The sequence below is a fragment of the Dioszegia hungarica genome (genome assembly GCF_025882075.1).
Source record: "Dioszegia hungarica strain PDD-24b-2 chromosome Unknown MKK02contig_32, whole genome shotgun sequence".
NCBI classification, from domain to species: Eukaryota; Fungi; Basidiomycota; class Tremellomycetes; order Tremellales; family Bulleribasidiaceae; genus Dioszegia; species Dioszegia hungarica.
The window spans coordinates 137,085-160,453 of NW_026515781.1; the positions used below are offsets into that span (position 1 = coordinate 137,085).

Below are 23,369 nucleotides of genomic sequence, written 5' to 3' on the forward strand. Positions count from 1 at the left end.
AACCTGCACGCCCCCAGTCCGAGGCGAGGGAGGGACACCATCCATAATATCGTGGATACCTACCGGGACTCGGATATCAGTACGGTGACGGATACGGATTATGACGATACGGGGCGGTACTCGAGGGTCACGGACGATGTATATGCGTCAGATGGGGAGGGCGGAGAAGAGGAGGGAAGGAGGAGGTTTTCGTCAGAGCGGGGATCGCAGGCTGGATCTGAAGGGATGGAGGAGCTTTTTTCACCAACGAAAGGGGATGATGGGTCAACTTTGGAGCCGCCCAAGCCGATCTTTGATTTGACGCCGACGAGGGAACCGTCGCCGGGCCGGTATCGCCATGGTGAGGCTTTGCATTTCGTAAGGGAAGAGGCGGAGGAGGAGTATAGATAGGGGAGTATAGGGGAATTTGCGGGAAAGGGGTGTTTGTAGTATATGGAGTTTCTTGGGTTTTCTTTCTCTCCTTCTCCTTCTGGGGAGATTTCTCAGACATGTTGGGTGGGAGGGAGGGAGATAGTGATACCAATCATTACGAGGCAAGTACCGTGTAAGCAGGAACGACTTCCCAATGTCTACCCTTGCCTGCGCCCCCTCACCTGCTGCCGACGCGCAAGACATCTGAACAAGCAAGAAGCCAATGATAGTCTAGTCCAAAACTATAAATGCAGGAGACAATAACAGTACATCCCCTCCTATATCCTCCTGAACAGCCTATACCAATACCTCGTGTTCTCCAGCTTGACCGGCCAATCCGCCCCCACCCCTTCTCCCAATCTATACCATCTACTATCTTCCGACCTGACCAGCTCCCACGCTGGCCCCTCCGTCCCCGCCAGCATCCGCAGCATGACCAGGTCAATCACCGTCATGGTTGGCCATTTCCGCTCGGACCCGAGCGAGAAGGACGCAATGTCGGATGCCGAGTCGGCGACGAGGAGGAGGGTTCCGGGTGGGGATTGGGACGTGAGGAAGCGGAGGAGGGAGATGGTTGATGAGGGCGATTGGGAGAGGAGTTCGGTTAGTGTGAAGAGGAGGGTGTAGAGGGTTGGAGCTGGTGAGGAAGTGGAGGAGGTGGCGGAGGTTGGCGAGAAGATGCGGGATAAGAGTTGCGAACCCGCAGATAGGAGGTTTCCTTCGACGTAGTTGACCGTAAGAGAGTCAAGGTCGAAGTCTCCCTGTGCCGCCGTGCCGATCTTGGCTAGTACGTCTCCCCATTTCCCTATATCCGCGCCTACCCACTCGCACGCCTTCTCCTTGCCCTTCGAAGACTTGCGATAGGCAAGAAGAGAGGCTACTGCCGCTAGCTCCGATCCTGCTCCTCCGCCTAGGGAAACGACACGCAAATCCCCTTGTTCCTCCTCCTCCTCCTCGTCCTGATCCTCTTCTTCTTCCTCTCCATCCGAGTCATCGCTGTCCGCCTCTTCCCTCTGTTTCCCTAGCATCATCTCCCTGACCTCCGGAAGATGCACCATCAACTCCCGAAAGCACAACGCCCGACTCGGGACCCACCGCCCGGCATACGCCTCGAGCAGCTCCGGGTCCGTAAACACCTCGAGCCACTTGGAGTCGTACAGCAAAGCCTTGATCCGCTGGATGGTGGACCGGAAGTCGGGCGATGAGAGGGTTGAAGAGAGCGCGGTCCGGAGGGATGCGAGGATGGCTTCGTCGCTAGGGGAAGAGAGGGCGGGGTGGGCAGAAGAGGACGAGGAGGACGGATCGGCCTGCGCGGATGGTGGTGGGGGATGATGCAATTTTCCTCGGCCGCCGTTTTTGATGCCCTGCTTCTTGTGCGTCTTGAGGGGACCGCCGGCGCGGGAGCGGTAGGTCATAGTAGCGATGAAAAGAGGAGTGTGGACGGGAGCGAGGGGAGATGGACCTGGGGCTGGGATAGGACTGTTTGGGCTGCTTCGAGTCAGCCAGAGTCGCTATCAACTCCGACATCGGAAGTGCAGCGATACTTACAGTCCTCTAGTTCTTCTCTACTCCTCTTGATAGGGCTGCTGCTGTGCTTACTTGTTTGTATATGGTGGACGTGCCGAGTGGAGGATCTTGAAACAAATTTGCACGTTTCATCTACCCATGACGTGTCATTCCTTTAGGGCAGCGTATCAACCTATTCCCGCCAAACTCCGTCTCCACCGCCACCGCCGCCGCCCGCTGGGCCGTATATAATCGCGCACCCCGACCCATCTAGCTTCTCTTTTCTTCATCAAAAAGCATGGTTTCTCTTCTGTCACAGTACCGTACCAGCACTAGACGTACGAGCACCGCTCAAGAGATCCACTAGACGGACGGATTAATGCCTCGAGATAATATAGGAAACTCCAGCTCCGTAATACATTTCGGTGGAGCCAGGAGCGCCAAACATTCTCGATATATACAATACTAGACAGCGATGAGTTTATCTTGTACTTGCTGTGATGTATGCTGTGATCTCAACGCTGAGAATCTCGGATCGCTGCGGGCAGGAGGGTCGGACGGCGCCGGGTTTGATCGCAAATTTGCTCACTCTGCAGAGATTCATCGAACGCCCTCATGCTCGGCTCTTCGCCTTGCCCTCTGGCCTCGTCTCATTCCATTCGTCCTTATCTCCGGTTCTTTCTTCACCATGCGCAGGCCACGCATACTAAACGATTCATGGCGGGACGGGGAACTAAGGCGTCCGAGATGGGATGAATGGCGGGCGAGAGGGGGAAAGGAGGCCGTGATGGTGTCTTTCTTGCGGCGTCCCTTTGACAATCGCAAGCCCGTATGGGCAGTAGGTTAAGAGGCCGGATGTAGCGTTGTCCTTGACTGGCTGGGTCGGTCGGTGGGGTCCCGGCGTTGTAGAAAGCTCCTGGTCTTTGAATGCTCAGCTGGTCCGACCGTTCCGCTCCCCAGACTTATGAAACAGATACTGAATCTTGGAGGCCAACGCAAACGTTGACACTCACACGCCTCGCAAGGTACTGACAGTCGCTTTCACCAGCTGATATGACTGCACTGCACAGCGGGACACCCGTACGCGATAGGTAAATATGACCTCCCTTGACTGGGTTGTACCTCCTGACTATTGCCATGACCAATACCGTCGCCATACGGACAATGGACGCTCACCGTGTGTCTGGCGTACTCGCACTCACGCCATCGACCGATGACGCGGGAAATGCGGACCGCATTGTCAGTGTTGCCGAGCCCTCTAGGCCACGAAGGGAGACGATCTGTGGGGTCAGCTCAAGAACATGAAGACCGGACGTACAGCGGCGAAGTGAGGCTCAGTGAGCCACCAATTGTTTCGCCTTCGTACTCCAAGAGCTCTTCTTGGGCAGCAAGCAGACAACAAGCAGGTGAGGCAGGCTAGGAAGCAGGACCGAGGCACAGCAGTATTGTTCGTTAGCTTCATAGTCATCAGTCAAGTCTTGTGTACATGTACGCGGCTATGATGCCTCCGAGCAAGAGTGTTGAGGACCCCTGCACATCGACACCAGCCTTCTCGAGCCAGACGAGACGATAAGATGACCCATCAACGTTCAACCAAAGACCCCTTTCACTCCCTCCGGCGGCATCTGGCCAAAAGCAGGCGCGTTTCAGCCCGTTACGTAACGATACTTCTTGGCTCGCGCGCGCTTTCCGTGACCAAGCTGCGCCGCATTCCTCGATTGTTTCTTATCGTTGTGACTCGTTGCTCTTGTCCATACTGCCCAAACAGCCCCTGGAGAGGTGGCCAAATCGACAGTCGGCTCAGTGACTGCGTGCCGAAGCAATCAAATCTATCCCGAAAACCCGAAAACGGAGCTCAGCAGCTGCTGCTACCCGGCATGAACTCCGTATATGATGCGCGGGTCTTCCCTCGCTCTCTTCCGCCTATCACCCCCGCTGGCAATACCTCAATGCTCGCGGAGGAGATCAAGAGGGGCGAGTCTTCACGTAGAGCATCTGGGACTGGGGTGAGGGGCGTCACTTCCAGTGAGCTTACGGTTTCACACTTACACGAGAAAGTCAAGCTGATACCACCAGACCTTCCCAGCGCTGCGGACCTCTACGTGCCCTCTCTTCCTGGCGTACCCGATATGGCTACCCATCCTACGTGAGTTCTGCGTTGTTCAGACACTTTCCATGCCCAAAGCTCACGCCTCAGTCATCCTATCGAAGTGTACGCAGGGAGTATACCTTCATATCCCGGAGAAGGGGCCGGAGGAGGTGTAGGGGCTACAGGAGTTGATGCTACGCTATTGTGAGCTAAGTCTGCCTCAGAATCCATCATTTCGGGCACGAGCTGACGGGATAGCTTCATGATGATCAAAGCGAGAAGAGCAGCAGGCAAGCAGCGCGTGATTCTGTGGTTCAACGTGAGTCTCTCAGCTGGACGCTTCGTCGAAAGGTACGATGGACCCAAGCTGATGGATATAGGGTGGACCAGGCTGCTCTTCGTTCGATGGGTCTTTGATGGAGATCGGACCATTCAGGACCGTCAGCGAAAGTAAGACCAAGTCGGGGATGGTTGAGGTGGAGCTGGTTGAGGGCGGATGGGAAGAGTATGCGACTGTTATCTTTAGTGAGCTAGCTTCATCTCCATTTCTGGACGAGGACCTGCAGCTGATGTACCCAGTCGATCAACCTCCTGGGACTGGATATTCATTTGTACCGACTAACGGGTATTTACATGATCTGGATGAGGTGAGCTCTCTTGATCTTTGGCATCCTGATCGAATTAGAAGCTGATGCTTTAGGGCTCTGCGCATCTGATCCAGTTCCTTCAGAATCTGTACCATATCTTCCCGGAACTATCCAGTGTCGACGTGAGTCTGCTGCTTGATGCCGTGTGGACGCGCGAGATCTTCAGCTGATAGTCCAGACATATCTCGCCGGAGAATCATTTGCGGGCCAATACATTCCTTACTTTGGTATGTCGCCGAAGACTCTGCGTCGTTCACGAAATATCAGCTGACACTCGCAGCCAAAGGTCTGCTAGCTACCAACCTCCTCCCCAACTTCAAGCTCGCCGGTGTCGCGATCGGGAATGGCTGGATCGACGGGTTTGAGCAGTACCCCGCCTACGTGGATTTCGCATACGAAAAGGGTCTGATCAAGAAGGACAGTGCGGTGAGTTGCGAACGTCACACATTCTTGGATGAGGACGAAGCAGCTCACGCCCACAGCCGGCACAAGAGATGGAAGCGATCCTGCAGCAATGTATGGATGAGATTGCCCGGGTCAAGAAGAATGGGGATCATCCTGTTAATCTAGGTGGAGGGTGCGGGGGGGTCATGTCCTCTGTGACGGATCCTTTCGTGGATGAGTGAGTTTCCGTACTGCGGTGGTTTGGCTAGGGCTGAGACGCTGACGCGATAGGACGAATGGGAAAAAGACGTGTATGAATGTCTATGATGTGCGGCTGGTAGATGATTGGCCGGCGTGCGGGATGAACTGGCCGCCTGATCTAGGGGATGTGTACAAGTTTCTCCGCGTAAGTCTCGCTTGACTCTTCTACTTGTCCCCTGTCCTGGTCCCTATCCTCGAATTGTATAGGCACCCGACAGCTGCCCCAATCTCCGCTAAGATTAGCCCAGCTGACCACTAGCGCCCAGACGTAGTCACCGCCCTCCACGCCAATAAAAAGGAAACCGCCTGGGTCGAATGCGACGGCCGTGTCGGTTCCGAACTGACCATGTACAAAACCCCATCCTCGTCCGACCTTCTCCCTGGGATTCTGGAGGCGGGTGTCCCGATCCTCATGTTTGCGGGCGCGGAGGATCTGATTTGTAATTACAAGGGGATTGAAAGGATCTGTGATGGGTTGATATGGGATGGGAAGAAGGGGATGGGGGTGAGTTCTCTGTGTCTTGATCGCCAGGGATGGGAATGAAGGGAGTGATAGCTGATATAATAGAACTCGACGTCGGACGAGTGGTTTATCAATGGCACGCAAGTGGGGACTTGGCGGACACATCGGAATCTGACATATGCCAAGGTGAGTTCACTTATACCCGATCTAGCTTCACGGAGGATCGAGCTCGAGCTGATTGTCTAGGTATATGACTCGTCGCACATGGTCGGCTTTGACGTCCCGCACGTCACAAACGACATGATCACCCGCTTTATGGAAGTCGACTTTGCCCTCCTCCCCGGAATCGCATCATCCAGCAAGTCCCGCGTCGGCTCGATCGACCGAGTCCAGCTCGGGTTGGCGACGACGGCTGCAGCGGGGATCCCGCTCCTCAAGGGTGGGAATACCGACTGGGAGGGTGAGTTCAGCTACCCTCACCTTATGAATGCGGACACTAGCTGACGTACCAGCGGCGTATAATGTCGGATCGGCCCTGATGATCCTTCTGTTCCTCATCTCCATTGTCGGCCTCTACTTCTTTTTCCGGCGCAAGGCTCATTTACGACGCCAAAAGTTTGGCATTATGGACGGAGCGGATGGGAGTGCGGAGGAACGGGTTCCGCTCGGTGCGTTACATCTAGAAGATGGGATGGGGAGCCCGAGAGGCAAGAGATTGAGGAAGGGGAAGGGGAGGGCGAGGGATCCGGATAGTCCCGGTCTTGCTGGAGGAGGAGGCGGACGATCTACGCCTCCGTTGAATGGAGAACGCGGACACGGGCACGGGAGGGGTCATAGTGGAGGTGGGCACGGAGGGAGTGAGGGAGGGAGTGAATTCGGAAGTCCGGCGGGGACGGTTATGTTTGCGTTGGGGGATGAGGAGGAGGATGAGGCCAAGGGTCAAGGAGGAGGGGGAGGGCGCAGGTAGATCATGGGTAGGAAAATTGTGTAGAACCAGTCTTGGTCTTTGGGTATCTTTTAGAATGCTATCATTGCCCGGTTGTCTGTTTTACTAGTTTGAGTATGGCCCCTCTCCTGAAATGAGCACGTCGAGCGCATAGAAGGGTATATTGTGGGTCGTGGACTTTTCGTATGCATCCGCAAGGAGTGGGTATCATGTCATATCAAAGTTCAAAATCTACTAGAGAACCCAAAGAAGCCAAGAACCCGCCGTCACCCTCCCCGCCGGACTTATTGGGTCCGCTGATTCACTTGCCTTTCTTGTCCCTTCTTCCTAGCTCCCCTGCCTTCCTTCCTGCTTAGAATCTCGCTCTACGTTTCGCCCCATTCCGGCTGCTATACCCTCTTTCCTTCATCCTTCTCCCCTCTTCCACATCTCCACTTTTCCCCCCTTCCCACCTCACCCACTCCATTCCGTACTCCATCCATCACTGCACTGCTCACTGCGCCTCCTCATACTCCGCCACCGGCTTTTGAATCTCATACCACAACAAGCGCTTCAACCACTCCTTATTCCGCTCCTCATTCTCCTTGGTCATCGGGAAATGGAAGAATTCCGCCTCGAGCGCGACAGCCGACGGCTCGTCCGAGGGGTCATGGTAGGGCTCGAGGTAGGGGTGGGAGAGGGCTTGCTCGACCGTGAGGCGTTTACGGGGAGAGAAGCTGGAGTGGCGTCAGCTATGGCTCCTTGGTCATTCATTCCCGAACACGTTAGATATAGCTGAGTCCTGGTGTGCAGAGATACGCCTACTCACGTCAAGGTCCGACGAAGGAGATCGATCGCTGCCGGGCTAGCCTTGGGGCAGACGCGCGAGAGGTCCCGCTTCCGCGTCATCGGTAGGGATCGGAGGTACTCCCTACAAGTATAAGCTGAGGCTCTCTCCAAAATCGGCTCAGAGTGGCAAGTGAGCTTACTTGGACTTGTCCGAGGTGATCTCGTTAAAGTCGTCCATGTTGGGCGTTCCCACGACGTCGAGGATGAGCTTGAGCTGGTCTGCATAGTCCCGACCGGGGAAGAGGGGTTTGCCATTGACTACAAGGGATCAGCTAGGCACCGAGAAGCCTACGATTCCCGGGGTCGCTAGCTGATGAGGAGAACACTCACTCATTTCGGCCAAAATGCACCCAACAGACCAAATATCAATCGCCTTGGTATACTCCTGGAATGCTGTCTTGTCAGCTCTACCTCCATATTCTTAGCAGTACCTATAACTCACAAAGCATGACCTCGGGCGCACGATACCACCTCGTCGCCACATACTCCGTCATGAACCCCTGTCCGCCCTGCGGCCCCACGTCCGGCGGCGGCGCAGCGGCCGAGCGCGCCAGCCCGAAATCGCAGATCTTGAGATCGCAGTTGGCGTTCAGGAGGAGGTTGGAGGGTTTGAGGTCCCGGTGGAGGACGTTGGCTGTGTGGAGGGCCTTAAGGCCGCGGAAGGTCTGAGATATAAGCTCGAGCCCAGATCCGAAGCTGAGTATAGGCTAGCTTACTTGGTAGATAAAGTATTGGCAGTGGTCGTCTGTGAGCTCTTGGGTCCGGATCACTCGGTGACAACATGGTCAGCTTAGTCCACGCGGCTTCTAAGGAAGAAGCTCACAGATCCGTCTCCATCAGCTCTTGCACCAAGTATACCTCGACAAAGTCGGTATAGCTCTTGGGGAGGATGATGTCCAGGATAGAGATGATGTTCTCGTGTCTGAGAGTATCAGCTACTGTCCGCGAGTCACTTTGGAGCTCGTCGCCCCGTCTGGCCGCCCACCAGCCATATCCTCAATTGGCCAGAGCCCGCCCTTCCAAACAGAAGCTCCGTCTCGCCCTTCATCTCTCGCTTAACCTGTACTGGGCTCTCTTTTGCAGGATGTCGAGAAGATGGGGGAACCCAGACTCACCTGAAATGCCTCAACAGCTTGATTTCCCTCAATGTCCGCTGGCAGAACATGGCATGATCAAACGGCATGATCCGCTTGATGGCGACTTTGGTTCCCGAGGCGATATGCGTGGCTGCGCTATAGTATATCAGCTCTATACACCCCACCATCCTTATGACCTCACTCACCAGACCAGTCCATAAGCCCCCTCGCCGACGATATTATCCACCTCGTAATTCTCCGAGACCCTAAAGCTCGCCAACTGCTCCTCCATCGTAGGTGGAGGAGGCGTCATCTCCGCTGCGGCTGCGCGTCTGCTCATCTTGGCGGGCGGATCGGTCGATCGATAGGGTATCGAGTGGAGAGGGGAGGGGGTGGGCTGAGGTGGTCGATAAGGAGAACGAAGAAGGAAGGAGGAATGTACGTTCTTGGCGCTAGCTCAGCGGTCGTCAAGTCGAGCTCGGCGGCTGATGCGTCTAGGTAGGAGCAGGTGGGGTGTGTGGAGGCAAGAGGGAAGCTTTAGATAGCGCTGTACTCAGTATATATATAGCTTCTACGGAGAATATACTTGGGTGAACGGATATGGACAGCGAACAAAAGGCTCCAAGCGACCAAAGCGCAGCGCGCAGAGAGCGGCCTGGAATGTAAAGTGACGTAACAGGGGCGATCACATTCCATACTTGCCGGATGGGGAAATTGCCTCGTTTCAGATAAACCTTGGAACGCGGCAAGGCATCGTCAAGGGGTCGATATCGTTTCATCACAGAGAGTCAAGATCACTGAAAGATCATAGGCTGGCCTTGGACACGCTGCAAGACAGCTGGGAAGAAATGGCAAAGAGGCATATGCATCTGAGGCGATAAGGATAAAACATCTAAACTTCCGCCACTTCACTTCTTCTGTTCATCTCCCACCTCCCCTATCCTTCTCCATCCCTAATCACGTCTACTTCTCGCATTCTTACTCTCTGACAACACCGCTCCACATCTACTCCTTACTGCTCCTGGTCGCCCTCTTCCTCGCGCCCGCATCCTCAACAGCCACCGGCACCGCCGGGACAACAATCACCGGCTCCACCACCTCCGTCACGGCCGGCACGACGATCGTCTCGTGTACGACCGGCTCGGCGCCAGGGGTCGTCTTGACGGGCTTGGCGAGGACGGGCTTTTCAGAAGTGACCTTGACGGCTGTCTTCTTGACCTAGCGGTATCAGCTTTCACCCGTCGAGAATTCCCGGAAACGAGCAGGACGGGAAAGCAGCTTACAACGGTAGGCTTGGAACCCATGAGACCAAAGAGAGCAGCGAGCATCCCAAGGACCGTGAACAGCGTAGCGGCAAGACCGGCAGCGACGTCCGGCATCTGCTTGACGGCCGACATAAAGTCATCGGTCGCAAGGTCTGCAAAGTCAGCTCGAGATCCCAATTTTTCTTGGAGGCCTCATCTAAGAGGATCATTGAGAAGACAAGTGAACTGACGCATAAACTCATACACCTTCAACTGGACCTTCTCCAACAAAGTCTTGGCCTCCAGCTCAATCTCGTCAGAGTCAGATCCCTCTGCCTCTTTCTCGATCGGCTTCTTGACGTGGAAAGTCTCGGCCGCAAACTTCTTGGCGTCCGCGGCGTCGTGTCCGACGTAGACGTTGTCGACTACAAAGATCAGCTTCAAGCCCCTCACCACCCAGGTCACAGTATGGTACAAGCGGTAGCTTATAGAGAACGAGACACTAAGACTGACAGAGGATATCCTCAGTCATCGTCCACAGCTCAATTCCAATCCCCGCAATCTTGGTAAAGTCGGACGGAGTCGAGTCTTCAAAGAATTGAGGGTTGGAGATCTTTTTGGGGGCCCAAATACCCTTATACTCGGGGTTGGGGATCTTGGGGACGGTCCATGCGCCCTTCGAAGGATCAGCTGATGTTCCAAGTCACAAGTCGACGAAGAGGAGGAGCGAAGTGTAGTGGAAGGAAGAAGCTCATCCCATTGACAAAGCGTCTGAGACGAAGAATAGCGGGAGAAAGAGTTCGAGATAGCGTGTGAGACAAAGATTAGAGGAAGGGGAGTTTGATGAAGCGTCTGAGACGAGAATCTTAAGGAAGGGGAGGAGAGGAGGGGGGGGGAAAGGAGGAGATGAAGGAGTGGGGGAGCAAAACATCGATGGAGCGAAAGAGCGGAAAAAGAGGAATGAAGCAACATAAGAGGAAAAGACGACTGACCTTGTACTCCGGGTTCCTGATCTTAGGCGCAGCCCAAATCCCACATCCCGAGACCTCATCACACTTCGGGTTGGCCACGAGCGGCGCGATCCAGTCTCCATCCTCCTCGTCCTGTATTATCAGCGCCTCTCCTCTTCTCTTCACCTAAGACAAAACCTACATCCCACTCCTCCGGCTTCTCAGCCTCCGGGTCCGGGATCATCTCGGGCTCATTCTCGAGCCAGTCTTCCGGCTTGACCGCAGTCGTGTCGAGGATCATGAGCGGCGCGTCCTCGTCCCAGTCCGCGGGCTATGACATCAGCTCTGTCCCCAGCTGGCATGAGAGGCACAAGAAGAGCTCACCTTGGACGCGGTCTCGTCGTCAATCTCGGCGAGATCGACCCATGATTCCGGCTTGAAGTCCTCCGGGTCGTCGATCTCCTTGGGCGGGTTTACTGGCGGGTCGAAATCCTCCAAAAGCGAACCGGATCGGACCGACTCGTCGTTGATAAGGATCTCGAATGTCTGATCCGGCCTGGCAGATCAGCTACTACTCTGCTATACTACTGTTCAGACCGAGCAGTGCTAGATGTAGCCCTAGGTTGACAGTTGCCAAGCCTCCGTAATCCTGACGGGGATGATAGTCAACTTACTTGACAATCAAGGTGTACAACGCGGTAGTCTTCGTAATCTTGGGGGCCGGCGGGTTCTGCAGGTGCTTCTCTTCCCATTCGCCCGTGATCGGGTTCTGGTGCCTGAAGATGAAGTGGACCTTGTTGGTCGAGCCGCACTTGTCGGGACCGAACATAATGGTGAAAGGAGTCTGATTATCAGCAGGAAATACAAAGGAAGACGAGGAGGTGGAGGGGAGACAAAGGGGACGAATCAGAGAGCCGGGAGAGAGGAGGTGAGGAGAATATTCATGAAGCACTCCAGCATCTGGCCTGTCTCTGGCATCCTCCCTCTCCGCAGTATGGAGGCGGGAGAGAGGCATTGAGGAGATTATCCATGAAGCACTCCAGCGTCTGACCTCTCCTCGCCATCTCCCCTCTTCGCAATATCCCCGCAAAGACACAAATGACAAAACTTCCTCCACGAGAAACCCAAACTCACCTTATCCGTGTATTCTGCGCCAGCCCTGAGCCCCTCCCCGTCCGCGCTCTCCGTGAGGAGCTTGATGTACGCTCCTCCGCAGTCTAGCCCTTTCTGAAGCTTGACCTCGTACTGGACGACGAAGGGCTTGCCTTTCGGGTCGACCGGCTCGGCAAACAGCGTCGATATAGCGTGGTGGGCGGCCTTGGATTCTGCCTCGTCAGCTCAACTGCGCACGTTCAAGAGCCTATGTACGCGACTTTAAGCTCACTCAGGACAAGACCAGTATCGCCCTTGATACCAGGGTACACCTCTGGCTCCTCCACAGCCCACGTTCCGACATACGAGAACGTCTCGTCCCCCACAGGAGTCTGCTTCGTCGCGCGCGAGACGGTCCATCGCGATTGAGGAATCTGTTCCTGGAATTGCTCAATGAAGGGGGCAGTGAGCGTTGTAGGCTACTATGTCAGCTACTATCCCCTCTTTGTGTGTGATGGCTAAGTCCAGCAGGGGGTGGTCCAGAGGCGAAGGGAGAAGAAAGGAGTAGCCTCGCTATGCCCTCCCCGCCTCATCGTCGCGCTCTTCCCCCTCTCGCAACTCACCTGGAACGACGCCTCCGCCGCCGCCGTGAGGGCGAGCAAGAGTGCACTCGCGCCCGCTGTTGAAGCTACGTTGTGTGCGCGCATTCTTTTGTATGTGAGTATGGAGTGAGTGACAGGTATAGAGCAGATAGAGACGATGGAAGTTGCTGGATGTAGAGTGCTACCTCCACGTCGCGCGCACCATAAAATACACCCGCTAATAAGAGTAGAGGGTGCTTTTGCTATTGGCCACCGCGTGATTAGAGTTTCTAATCAGCCCAGGTCCTTTTGAAATTACCCCTTCCAGCCGACTAATAACACTACAACCGTAGTGTATTGCGTCATGGGACCTTCCTTGTCGGCGCCGCTGCGGTGCGGTGCTGCTTCAACCGCATTCATACCTCACCTCACCTCATCCGCACCCTTCAGAAGCATCACTACAGCTTCGCCACAGACCACCACTCCTTCACTGGTGCAGCTCACCTCATCCAACCCGGATCCTCCACACAATTATTAGCACAATGACACCCCCTCACCCCATGCACATCGATATCCCCCCCAACCCGCCCTCCCGCGCCCCCGGAGACCTCCCCGAATCCCTAGAAGCTCGGATCCTAGGCGAGTCCGACATGCCCATCGATCTAGACGGGAACCACGATCACGATCACGCCGAAGCAGTGGACCTGGAACCTACTACGCCGTCAGCGGCTAGACCGCCGCCTGCAAAAGGGATTCTCAAGAATGGGTTGAGGCGACCGAGCCAGATTGGGGAAGGGGATCAGCCGGCGACGGAGGCGGAGAGGGTGCAGTGGGATGAGAAGAATTTGGTGGATACAGAGGCGGAGAAGAATAGTACTATGTGAGTTGGAGGGATAAGGGGGAGAAGATGAGGATGAGGGGTATGAAGGGTATGAGGGATAGGGGCTGATGGGTATAGGAAGATTACTGAGCCCAAGACGCCGTATGTCTGGGGGAATGGCGAGAGGGATGATGCAATGTCTGGTATGTCCTTTGCTCCTCCTGCCTCTTCTGCTGAGGCCTACAGCTAACATACAGACGTCCCCGACTTCGACCTTCAACAATCTCCCGGCCGATCCTCAGACCGCCGCCCCTCCCTCGCCTCGACCCGCTCGAGCTCATCCTCCCGCTCCGCCTCCTTCTCCCTCCCCACCAAGTCCGGCCCCGTCCGTCCCGGCGGCGGCTCCTTCTCCTCTTCACGCTCTCGGACCCCTTCCGACCCTGCTCCCGCACAAGCACAAGCCCACCTCATCGCCCCCAACCCCGGCGGCGAGACCTCAGACGGTAAGACCGCCGCTCTCCCCTCCGGACATGGTACGGAAGTTACCGGAATGGCCCTCGGCGCGACGTCGGCGAATACAGCTGCGAATGCGCAGCGACCTGCACAGCATGGGGAGGAGGCTGGAGGGGATGTGTTCTCTGATTCAGATGAGGAGATGACGGAGGAGCAGAAGGCGGAGAGGGAGCAGTTCAAGGAGAAGCGCAAAGAACATTATGCGATGGAGGCGAAATTGGCGTTGAAGCGGGCGAGGGAGTTGATGGATCAGGATGAGGCGGCGGAGGGGGTGGAAGATGAGGAAGAAGGTGATGGGGGGATGGAGGTTGATGAAGTAGATGGGGGGTTCTTAAATGGGCAGGGGAAGTAGGGGGCAATTTGGATCGGGTCTGACAAGGAGACGGGGAAAAGAGCCCAGGGGTGTGGGAAGAAGAAGGGGAAGTGGGAGAAGGGAAGTTCAAGCGCGGAGAGAGGTAGAAGAAGCGCGCGGGCGAGCGAGAGAGGAAGGCTGGAGGGGATGTTTGGACAAGGAACGTTGTGCCCGGAAAGAAGGCATGGAAATGTTAAAAAGTGGAGATCAGTTGTCAGTGTGAAAAATGTATCCAATATGTGCAGTGTTCTTCATCTCCCCATCAGGTTCTGTGTGTTAAGCATGGTGGAGTTGGGAAAGACCAGGCTAGGAGGGGGAGATGCCATGGATCGCCCGAGCGGCGCCGCACCCGCGGAAAGGGAAGAAGCAGCGGAAGCGGAAGACGAAAAAGACGAGCAGGATGGATCGGCAAAGGCGTCTCTCTTCCGGCCTTCCCTATCTTGAAGGGTAATGCCTGTCGTCCTCGAATGTAACCTGTAGTGGGCCTATACATGGCTCACAGGAAAGCTGGGAGAATGAGTGGGTAGAAGAGCAACGCTGGAGAGTGAGACATGGGGCCATACCATTCCTCGTGCAGTCTCTTCTGGCGCTGGTACTGTGGCTTCTTAGCCCCGGCGCTGTCTTCCCCAACTGATCATGTGATCGGTCGACTCGGCATGGAGGATCTGCACAGGGCTCGTTCTACAAGAAAATAGGGCCATTCGCCACCCATGACCAGCCCCGTCCCAGAAGAGAGCCACAAAACGTATCACCGCAAACTCCGTTATCCGCATGGTTGGAGGCATCTGGACGGCCACTGACTGCATGCATGTACTGCAAACCATCTCGCAACATGCATCAATGTTGCGAAGCATAAATACGATCCAACGAAAGTTAGACCCAGCTCCGCAAGGAGATGTGGAAAGCTTGAGATGTGGGGGCGCCATTGTGCCCTTACTGTGTGACACGGTTTTGACACCAGGGGATCACTATGTGGGTCCGCCCGTTCGCCGAGTTGGGGGCTCCCGCTACATTGCAAGTTGTATGATCTGACAGGTCGTACAACTTGTGATGTGGTGAAGGGCTTCTGACGTACACAAGCAAGTCTACAGCTCGTTCTTTTTGACGCCCTCGGAGGGCTTGCTCTCCCATTCACATGCCTCGTCGAACTGTCATCACAGCACCACCTGAAACAGTCCGAAACACGGTGGAACTGCCGCTTTGTCGGTATGCGATCCCGATGCTTGGCGCTCGGCCATCGGCCTGCCAACATCAGTCCGCGGGATGGCCGTCGGTCATGGTTTGGTACTGGTAACTGATATATAAGTTCTCCTAAGTTCAGAACTCTCTGGACATGAAGCTGTACCTCCGCCAGTCTTATACTATCCTCTGAACCAGCGCATCCTCGTCATGTTCGTTCTGCACGGTCACGCCTACTCCAAAGTAAGCTTCCAAGCGAGCGACGAGCTGACCGGCAGAGTCTGGCGCGGGTAGTATTCTGCCTCCTCGAGATGGGCTTGGAAGACGGGAAAGGTAGGTCCGGATGCTCTTGTGATACTACGGGTCGGTTCATCGCTGATTGGCAGACTTCCGGATCGAGCCTCTGGACTGGGAAGACATAAGGGGCGATGACTGGGCGCTGCAGCATCAGCCCTTCAAGCAAATGCCCTATATGGTGGACGATGAAGCGGGTATCGAGGTGTACGAGTCGAGGAGTATCATCAAGTGTAAGTCATCGACTGAGCCGCGCTGATGCCAGACATCGCCATGCGAGTCAAGTCGACCCTGCACGTTATGGGCGATATCAACCAAGTTGTGCGGTATCAGACAGCCTGCGATGTCGAGCTCGCGAATTTCACCATCTTCGCCGAACAGCTTACGTTTGAGTGTCTTTACAAGGAGATGTGAGTCTACTGAACCTCTCTTGACGATGCTCTGTAGCTGATGAGCAGGTTCACCGGAGTCCCGCCCGACCCGACCCTTGTCGCCTTCTTGAGTCGGATGCTCGATACCCGCTTGACCGGATACGAGCGTCTCTTGTCCCAGCAGCCATATCTGGCAGGGCAAGAGCTCACACTCGCGGACCTCTTTCATGTTCCTAACGCACTCGCTGTCCTTGAGGTATGTTTCCCGATACTTCTCGTTTGTGTGTCGAGCTGAGCGACAGGCTGGGCACGTTCAAGCGCTTATCAACGCCGATGGCAAATCGCCCAATGTTGCGCGGTGGTGGGCGGAGATCAGTAGCCGAGCCTCGTGGACTGAGGTGGCAGGCATACTTGGGAGAATTCCTACATGATAGGAAACGTTCTTGACGGTATGCATCTGATCAGTGCGAAACTTCTCACTCGTGTCTCGTACGGCTTACTCAGTGAACAGTATTGGCAGCGCGCGGGTAGGTAGCTGAGATGCAGATATGCGGAGAGAGCTGAAAACTGTTCCTTCTTGCTGACCGCTTGTCCGCCCCCGCGCGTGTCATGTAGTGAGGTGACATCTGAGACGAGCTTGAACGGATCGCCACCCAGATTGCGCCGTGGGGGCATCGGAGCCGTGGGTGTCGCTGAAGAAAGGATCTCACCCAGTAGACTGCAAATCCGACAGATCGACCTCATTCAGGTCGATAAAGGCAAACCCACACTCAATCCCCTTTCTCCCCATCCACGACTCAATACATACATTGTTATATCTCGTACATTTGAGTCTCATCCCCCTCCACCAGACTGACCCTACCTCGCTCGATCATGTCTGTTTCTGCTTCTGGAGGAGACGACACTGCCTGGAGTCCTCATCTACCACCCGAGCTATGGGGCATGATCATCAGGGCGGGCGAGAAAGGGGAGCCGACCATGGTGGTGAAAGGTGGAGGAGACACGGTCCGGTGCCGGACCTGGATGCACAGGACATTTCTTCTGCTCAGTCGGGTGAGGCAGACAGCTGTCTTATTCCCCTGCTCTCGGTCCTTTGCTGATACGCTCAGGAATACGCTCGCCTGGTCCCGGACGAGACCAAGACCCACTTCCTCCTTTCGGGAGAGAACGTGCGCCACGAGCTTGACCTGGGTTCCGAAGTCGACCTCGGCGACTATCTCACAAACGATGCAACACGGCTCGAAGCCGAATCGAGGCTTTTAAGGTCGAAGATCGCGAATTGTGTGGTGGGGCTGGTACCACGATACATCGTGAAAGACGGAGAAGAGTCCGCTCTGCGGAAATCAGAGACTGACGCCACGGTATGCTTCCTCTACTCTCTCAGAGCGGATGGCAAACTGCCAAGACTTCGCGACATCGTCTACAATGCGACCACCATCAATCTCGATCCCTCGGAGAACGACTACTCAGTCTTCGCATCCCCCTCTGAAAGCATTTGCGCCAGTAGCAACAAGCTTCCGAGCGAGATGCACATACAAGCTCATCTCTTGGTACCGAAAGAATGGTACGGCCCTGTCTATCTGACCGCCAACCTTCCCACGGATTTATCCATTCACAGCCACATCAACCACCGACCCCAACCTTTTAGAGGTACCTCAGCGTGTTCGGCGATGAGATGGTATACCTGGGGATGTATGTCCGATGAGGATGGATTTGCGTACATCGACGAAAATGTGCCGGACATGATCAGCACCGACTTCAGCTCGCACTTACAGGAGGGTGCCACTTTTGCGATTCTCTGTCGGGACGATATACGCTATAAGGACCCACGCGACGCGGACAGGAAAGATGCTCGCGACCAAGAGCTATCGAGCGCTCTTGCCTACTCGATCTCGAACACGCCAAGCAGTAAGACCCGCTTCACACTCGAGAACCACAAGGGGGAAATGATCGCGATGACAGCCGGGAGAATCGAAGAGATAGAGGAGACTGATGTGGCGCTGTGAGACATCGCGAGGTGTGCCTCGGTTGGACGGGTGGTGCTTCTACTAGATGTGTGGACATGTGAATGACTCAGTATCAATGAACGGTTCTGTTCACTTAGCGAGTCGCTGACTCGCAGGGCCGGTAGGACATTGTGTTCGGGATCCGGCGGACTTGACTTGACTTTCGATCTCACCAAGTCCGGCCGAGGTCAGATCAGCTGACTCGGCCTACCCGCTATACCACGGCATGAGGGTCATTAGGTTGCGAGCGCGTTAGCTAGGCCGTGCAATCAATACACAGCTTCATGTACAAGAGGTAGTAGCAGTCATTATCAGTAGAAGCTACACAGTATCGAACCGGACCTGGCCTTCCCATCTCCCCACCTACCCACCTCCTCATACCGCTCCCTATTCTCGCCCTGTCCCCTGCTCGCTAGCTCCCCACTTCCCCATCTCGCCATCTCCCCATACCCCTCCCCCAGCTCCTTACATCTTGAACAAGAAACCCAAATCCTCCACTGTCAACTTCCCGAGCGCAGCATCCGGGTCCTTGTTAAGTGCCGCCTCAGTCATCGCCAACTTTTTGTGTTGCAGTTGGACAATCTGCGAGATGTCAGCTCTAGCCTTATACATGTGAAAGAGCAACCGAAACAAAGCATGTCAAGAATGAGAGGGCAGAGGAAGGGGATACGAGAAGGGAAGGGGGGCGGGGCGGGCGGATTTGGAAGGATTGGGATAGACAGCTCAATACGAAAGACTCACCTGATCCTCAATACTATCCTCCACTACGAGTTTCACCACTTTCACCGGCCTCTTTTGCCCCAATCGATGAATCCGGTCCATAGCCTGATACTCGACCGAAGGGTTCCACCACGAGTCCATCATAAAGACCATACTCGCTTCAGTCAAGTTGAGGGCGACACCGCCGGCTTTGAGCGAAATGAGGAAGACGGTGACGTGGGTGTTGTTCACTGAGAAATTAGCTCTGGCTCGGGTCGCCGTCGGGCTGGAGGCAGGGAACGACGTACTAAAGTGTTGAATGGTGGCGTCTCGTTGTTGCGGTGTCATTCCGCCTTCGAGTCGACAGATCTGATATAATAAGCTGATGCCCAATGGATACCACCTAAACACAGAAGAAGGAGCTCACGTTGAAGCCGGCCTTCTGCAGCCTGAAAGCAATGAGGTCAAGGAAAGAGACGAATTGAGAGCTGCACGTGTCAGCTGATGCCTTAATTAGTCTCGACCGCAGACCGCCACAGCTCCCAGAAGGTAACAGAGAGATCTCTTTGGTGCTGCCCCTTCTTTTGCCTCCCTATCTCGCCTGAAAGTAGTCATATAAATGCGAGACTATGCCTCGTTCCTCGATATTGCCTCGGCGGCCGAGATCAAGGCCAGAAGCCAACTCACAAGACGAGCGACTTGATCGTACAATCCTTGTTCCGCAGCTTCTCCAGCTCCTCCACCAGCGCCTCCAACTTGGAGCTCGATCTCCAATTCTACCTCGTAAGCTGTGGACACCCGCCATCGGACCGGATCATCGAGCTTACGTTGAGGTCCAGCCGACTTAAGATCCCCTGCCTCGCCTTCTTACTGTTCTCCTCAACATCAACCGCCTCTTGCTCCAGGTCGATCGAGATTTCGATATGGCACACTGGACATTCAGGCTAAACTAGTCAGCTATGTTCTTCTTGCCCTGAGGAACCGATAACTCACGCGATGACCCCTGTTTTGCTGTACTTCGAGGTACTGCCGGATGCACTCTCGGTCAAAGACATGTCGGCACGCAGAGACGATTGCATCTTCAGCCTATGAAGTCAGCTCTAGTCCTATGGTGGAATCATGGATAGACCCGTTAGCTCACCGTATCCTGACACAGCCGACAGACCGTCCCCTCGGCGGTGGTCTCCATATCCTTTAACATGGCCGTCTTGCTCCTCAGGACCAAATCCGGATGACACGCCATCTGCCTCATCCGCGTAATCAGACTGAAGATGTTCGAGTAGTCTGCTCAGATCAGCTTTGCTCCTTTCCCCTTCGTCCCTATCCCCCCTGACCCCCTCAATCGTGTCGGGACTCACTATTCAAAACAGTCCCCTGCCCCACATACGTCGCAAACTGCCTCTTCGCCCCCGTAAACAAACTCATATACAGCTCCTTCTCCTCCGGACTGAAATAATCCCTCCGCACCACAATCGTCCGAGGGGGTAATCCCAAATCATCCGCCCGTTCCAGTTTTGTCCGACGAAGCATCATTCGATCGAGCAGGACTTTGAGCTTTTTGAAGGCGGTATGGCCCGGTCCACCTGTTTCGATACCGTATCGCGCGATAGGAGTGAGAATCTATAGTGTCAGCTCGGTCCCGTCTGTACCTGTACCTGTACCTGTACCTGAAGGCAGACATGGGCAGGGAAAAGATGAGCTCACCTCGGTATTCCAGAAACAGACATGCGACATCGGGCCATGCCCACACTGATCACACGTCCGCTTGTCCGTAAACTGGATCGTCAGCTCGTCCTCGCAGATCCTTCTTTCCACACGGCGTAGCTCACCTTCCAATGCAAACTCTTACAATCACACTTTTTACAAAAGTAATGACTGAACGGATCGGCCCCTAAGAACCTGACGAGCGAGTACAGCTCCCCGACCCGATTCTGGAGAGGCGTGCCGGAGAGACACCACTTGTATTGCGCTTGAAGGGCAAAGGCGGCTTTGGCGGCGTTTGTACTGCGTTCTTTGATATTGTGGGCTTCGTCAAGAATGACCCTGCTCGTCGGCTCTTGCCCTGGGTCTAGGAATTCGCACAGAAAGAGGGGCTCACCGATACCATTCGAACGTGTGCATAGGCGACTGTTCTTTGATGAACACATCGCCCTTCTTGAACCCGCGGGCTTGCCGCCGGAATGAGGCTTCGAGGGTACCGTACGAGCAGAGTACCTGTTTCGTCAGCTTCTACCCTCTTGCTGTCCTCCTCCAGAAGCGAGAGGTGAAGGCAACTCACCACATCATACTTCTTCAGCTCGGCCGCCTTCATCCTTCCCTGCCCATGCCAAACACACACCGTGAACCCATCCGTATTATTCTCGATCTCATGCTTCCACTGCATGAGCGCCACGACCGGCGCAACGACGAGGGAGGGTTTCCTTCTTGGTTCCGAAAGAAGCAACGCAATAGTCTGGATCCTGTCTTTGTCAGCTTTGCCCATTCGCTGCTGAGAGGACGCGAGCTTACGTCTTCCCCATTCCCATCTCATCCGCCAGCATGCCGCCCTTCCACACCCCCTTCTCCTGCTCCTTCATCCAGTACAGACTCTCCTTTTGGAACGGCAGAAGGTTCAACTTGAGAGAGGGGTGCGCCTCCATCATGACTGGTTTGATGGGTACGACGTTCTGCTGTAGGTCTCCCCAGACATCCCGGAGCTCGGGGTGGTGCTATCATATCAGCTCCAAGGTCCTGGACCTCCCAGCTGGAAGCGAACTCACCAAAACCAGCCGTATACTATTCTTCTCCCCATTCGTCAACTTCCTCCCCAACTCCTTCTTCAAAGCCGCCTCTGCCTTCCTTATCGGCTTCATCTTCTCCTTCTCCTCCGCCCGCTTGGCCGCCTTGCCCTCCTTCATCTTCTGGATGGTCATCTCCCTTGTCTCGTCGTCAAGCGCATCGAGGTCTTCCTCCGCCATCGACTCGTCCTCGACCTCGCTGCCCGAACCTGGCGTAGAATCGCCTAGCTTCCGACCTTTCCCGGCGAACTTCCTAGTCTTGCCCCCTCGTGTCTTTGGCGCGGCCTTGGCCTTGGCTTTCGACTTGGACTTCGACTTGGATTTGCCGCTGCCGGGACCGATAGAGATAGGGTCGTCCGAGTCCTCTTCTTCCGAGCTGAGGGCGGACGAGGCGTCCGATCCTGTTCCAGAGCCGGACCCGCCAAAGTCCGACCCGGACTCATCGTCCGTTCCGTCCTGCTCTGACCAGGAGAGCTTTATCGCCTTCTTGACTTCTGCCCGATCAGCTTCTGTCCAGCATTCATGAGGCCGAAAGCTCACTCTCTGCAGACTTGATAGCAGCCACTCTCGACTTCCGACCCGTACTAGGCGTACTCGGCGCTGTACTCCGCCCCGCCGCCCCAGCCCCCTTTCTGCCAGTGGACGGCATAGCGCTCGAAGCCCGACTATTCACCTCTGTCGTGCTCGCACTCCCGAACCTGTCCGTCACGCCCCGGGCCGCCGAAGCTCTGATCGCAGCCTTAAGCTGCCGTTCTTCCTCGTCCGAGTCCATCGCAAAGTGATCCGCTGCTGCGGGTGGGACTTCTGACTCGTCGGACGCTTCCGCCTTCTTGGGCTTACCTCGTCCCTTGGGCTGGACCTTAGGCTTGGTGGTGGAGGATGCGGCAGAGGCTCTGGGCCGACCTCGAGCGGCCGCTGGTTTGGGGAGCGTAGGGGTATCATCATCCGATAGTGCGAGCTCGGAGGCGGAGGCTTTGGCGACTCGCGAGTACTTGCCGATGTTGAAAGGTTGGGCGGCGTGCTTGTCTTTCTTGCCCTTGGGTACTGCGGCGGGAGTGGGGGCAGAGGGGATGACTTCGAGGCCGAACTCATCAAAGACCTGCTAGTCAGCATGATGTACAAAGAGTAAGGGGACTAGTATACCTTCTTCTCGCCCCCCTCTTCACCTTCTAGCTCGCCCAGCTTAGCCACTGCGCTCGGACGTGGCTTCTTCCCCACTGGGGCAGATGAGCCGAGCGTCAGATTATCGGCTGAGCCCGTTTGCTCTTGACCCAGCTTGGACCGCCGACCGGGGATGGCGACACTATCGATGGTAGATTTCGGGGATCCGGAAGCCCCCTTCGAGGTCGATCCAGCGGCGGGGGCAGAGAAGACAGACTCAGTCTCGGACTCCACTGGAACAGTGAGCTTCTTCCTCGTCAATAACGGACGAAACTATGATAGCTTACCCTTCCGCTTCCTCCCTCTCGCATTCTTTGGCTTCACCTCCTCTTCATCGACTTCCGTCCCCGCATCATCCCCATCCGTCATACTATCAGGCGTAGGCAGTCCCGCCTGAGCTGAGGCCTTGTTGCCTCGACCACTAGCCGATACTGCCGGAGTGGAAGCGGCTGATGAGGTCGAAGGGGTTTCTGCAGACTTGGCGGAATCGGCCGGGGTCGGTAGGGAGCTACGAGTCTTGCGTGGTGGCATCTTGCTGCTGATTCTTCGGGAAAGAGGTGAACGAGCTATCTCGTCGTCGTCGGGGTAGAAGATGAGAAGGTCCAGTCAACTCTCGCTGTCTTGCTCCACACCCCACCTCCACCGTCAACTTTCTTTTCCTGAGCCAGTGACGAGCGATCGCGGAGTGGAGGCGGACAAGGCCGACGCCACCCAGTCGC

At 55.6% G+C, this 23,369-nt stretch overlaps 8 protein-coding genes across 8 annotated transcripts; 3 read left to right on the top strand and 5 right to left on the bottom strand.

Annotated features, from left to right (window-relative positions):
* Positions 1–689: 689 nt before the first annotated feature.
* On the bottom strand, positions 690–1,826 carry MKK02DRAFT_21497 (putative cytoplasm protein; the record flags this gene model as incomplete). The annotated part of the gene is made up of 1 exon (XM_053086424.1): positions 690–1,826. One exon carries the CDS (start codon positions 1,824–1,826, stop codon positions 690–692), a length of 1,137 nt encoding a protein of 378 aa, XP_052941526.1.
* A 774-nt stretch (positions 1,827–2,600) lies between these two features.
* MKK02DRAFT_30754 (uncharacterized protein) lies at positions 2,601–3,379 on the bottom strand (the record flags this gene model as incomplete). Its single annotated transcript, XM_053088129.1, has 4 exons — positions 2,601–2,852; positions 2,931–2,945; positions 3,120–3,197; positions 3,236–3,379. 4 exons carry the CDS (start codon positions 3,377–3,379, stop codon positions 2,601–2,603), a joined length of 489 nt encoding a protein of 162 aa, XP_052941527.1.
* A 415-nt stretch (positions 3,380–3,794) lies between these two features.
* MKK02DRAFT_41378 (putative pheromone-processing carboxypeptidase KEX1) lies at positions 3,795–6,728 on the top strand (the record flags this gene model as incomplete). The annotated part of the gene is made up of 15 exons (XM_053091542.1): positions 3,795–3,942; positions 3,994–4,063; positions 4,115–4,210; positions 4,265–4,325; positions 4,387–4,531; positions 4,586–4,653; positions 4,707–4,775; positions 4,832–4,880; positions 4,934–5,079; positions 5,136–5,275; positions 5,329–5,443; positions 5,558–5,803; positions 5,867–5,947; positions 6,008–6,221; positions 6,274–6,728. The coding sequence occupies 15 exons, from the start codon at positions 3,795–3,797 to the stop codon at positions 6,726–6,728; spliced, it is 2,103 nt and encodes a 700-aa protein (XP_052941528.1).
* A 472-nt stretch (positions 6,729–7,200) lies between these two features.
* MKK02DRAFT_35581 (mitogen-activated protein kinase) lies at positions 7,201–8,951 on the bottom strand (the record flags this gene model as incomplete). Its single annotated transcript, XM_053089208.1, has 10 exons — positions 7,201–7,423; positions 7,516–7,617; positions 7,676–7,793; positions 7,866–7,928; positions 7,978–8,200; positions 8,252–8,287; positions 8,335–8,338; positions 8,359–8,457; positions 8,651–8,767; positions 8,818–8,951. 10 exons carry the CDS (start codon positions 8,949–8,951, stop codon positions 7,201–7,203), a joined length of 1,119 nt encoding a protein of 372 aa, XP_052941529.1.
* A 665-nt stretch (positions 8,952–9,616) lies between these two features.
* MKK02DRAFT_41380 (ER-associated protein catabolism-related protein) lies at positions 9,617–12,604 on the bottom strand (the record flags this gene model as incomplete). Its single annotated transcript, XM_053091543.1, has 11 exons — positions 9,617–9,829; positions 9,895–10,028; positions 10,107–10,280; positions 10,369–10,531; positions 10,848–10,958; positions 11,008–11,136; positions 11,190–11,361; positions 11,480–11,649; positions 11,940–12,130; positions 12,190–12,376; positions 12,521–12,604. 11 exons carry the CDS (start codon positions 12,602–12,604, stop codon positions 9,617–9,619), a joined length of 1,728 nt encoding a protein of 575 aa, XP_052941530.1.
* A 416-nt stretch (positions 12,605–13,020) lies between these two features.
* MKK02DRAFT_41381 (uncharacterized protein) lies at positions 13,021–14,163 on the top strand (the record flags this gene model as incomplete). Its single annotated transcript, XM_053091544.1, has 3 exons — positions 13,021–13,358; positions 13,437–13,501; positions 13,556–14,163. The coding sequence occupies 3 exons, from the start codon at positions 13,021–13,023 to the stop codon at positions 14,161–14,163; spliced, it is 1,011 nt and encodes a 336-aa protein (XP_052941531.1).
* Positions 14,164–15,781: 1,618 nt separating this feature from the next.
* MKK02DRAFT_21374 (glutathione S-transferase) lies at positions 15,782–16,438 on the top strand (the record flags this gene model as incomplete). Its single annotated transcript, XM_053086405.1, has 4 exons — positions 15,782–15,869; positions 15,902–16,046; positions 16,095–16,267; positions 16,326–16,438. Coding segments are annotated over 4 exons (519 nt in total), but the record flags the coding sequence as incomplete, so codon positions are not given.
* A 2,040-nt stretch (positions 16,439–18,478) lies between these two features.
* On the bottom strand, positions 18,479–23,181 carry MKK02DRAFT_41383 (putative DNA repair protein rad16; the record flags this gene model as incomplete). The annotated part of the gene is made up of 18 exons (XM_053091545.1): positions 18,479–18,595; positions 18,755–18,963; positions 19,021–19,081; positions 19,140–19,200; positions 19,400–19,488; positions 19,540–19,656; positions 19,706–19,798; positions 19,854–19,996; positions 20,071–20,332; positions 20,417–20,488; positions 20,542–20,755; positions 20,811–20,926; positions 20,991–21,171; positions 21,221–21,420; positions 21,472–21,983; positions 22,030–22,588; positions 22,633–22,883; positions 22,938–23,181. 18 exons carry the CDS (start codon positions 23,179–23,181, stop codon positions 18,479–18,481), a joined length of 3,501 nt encoding a protein of 1,166 aa, XP_052941533.1.
* Positions 23,182–23,369: the final 188 nt, after the last annotated feature.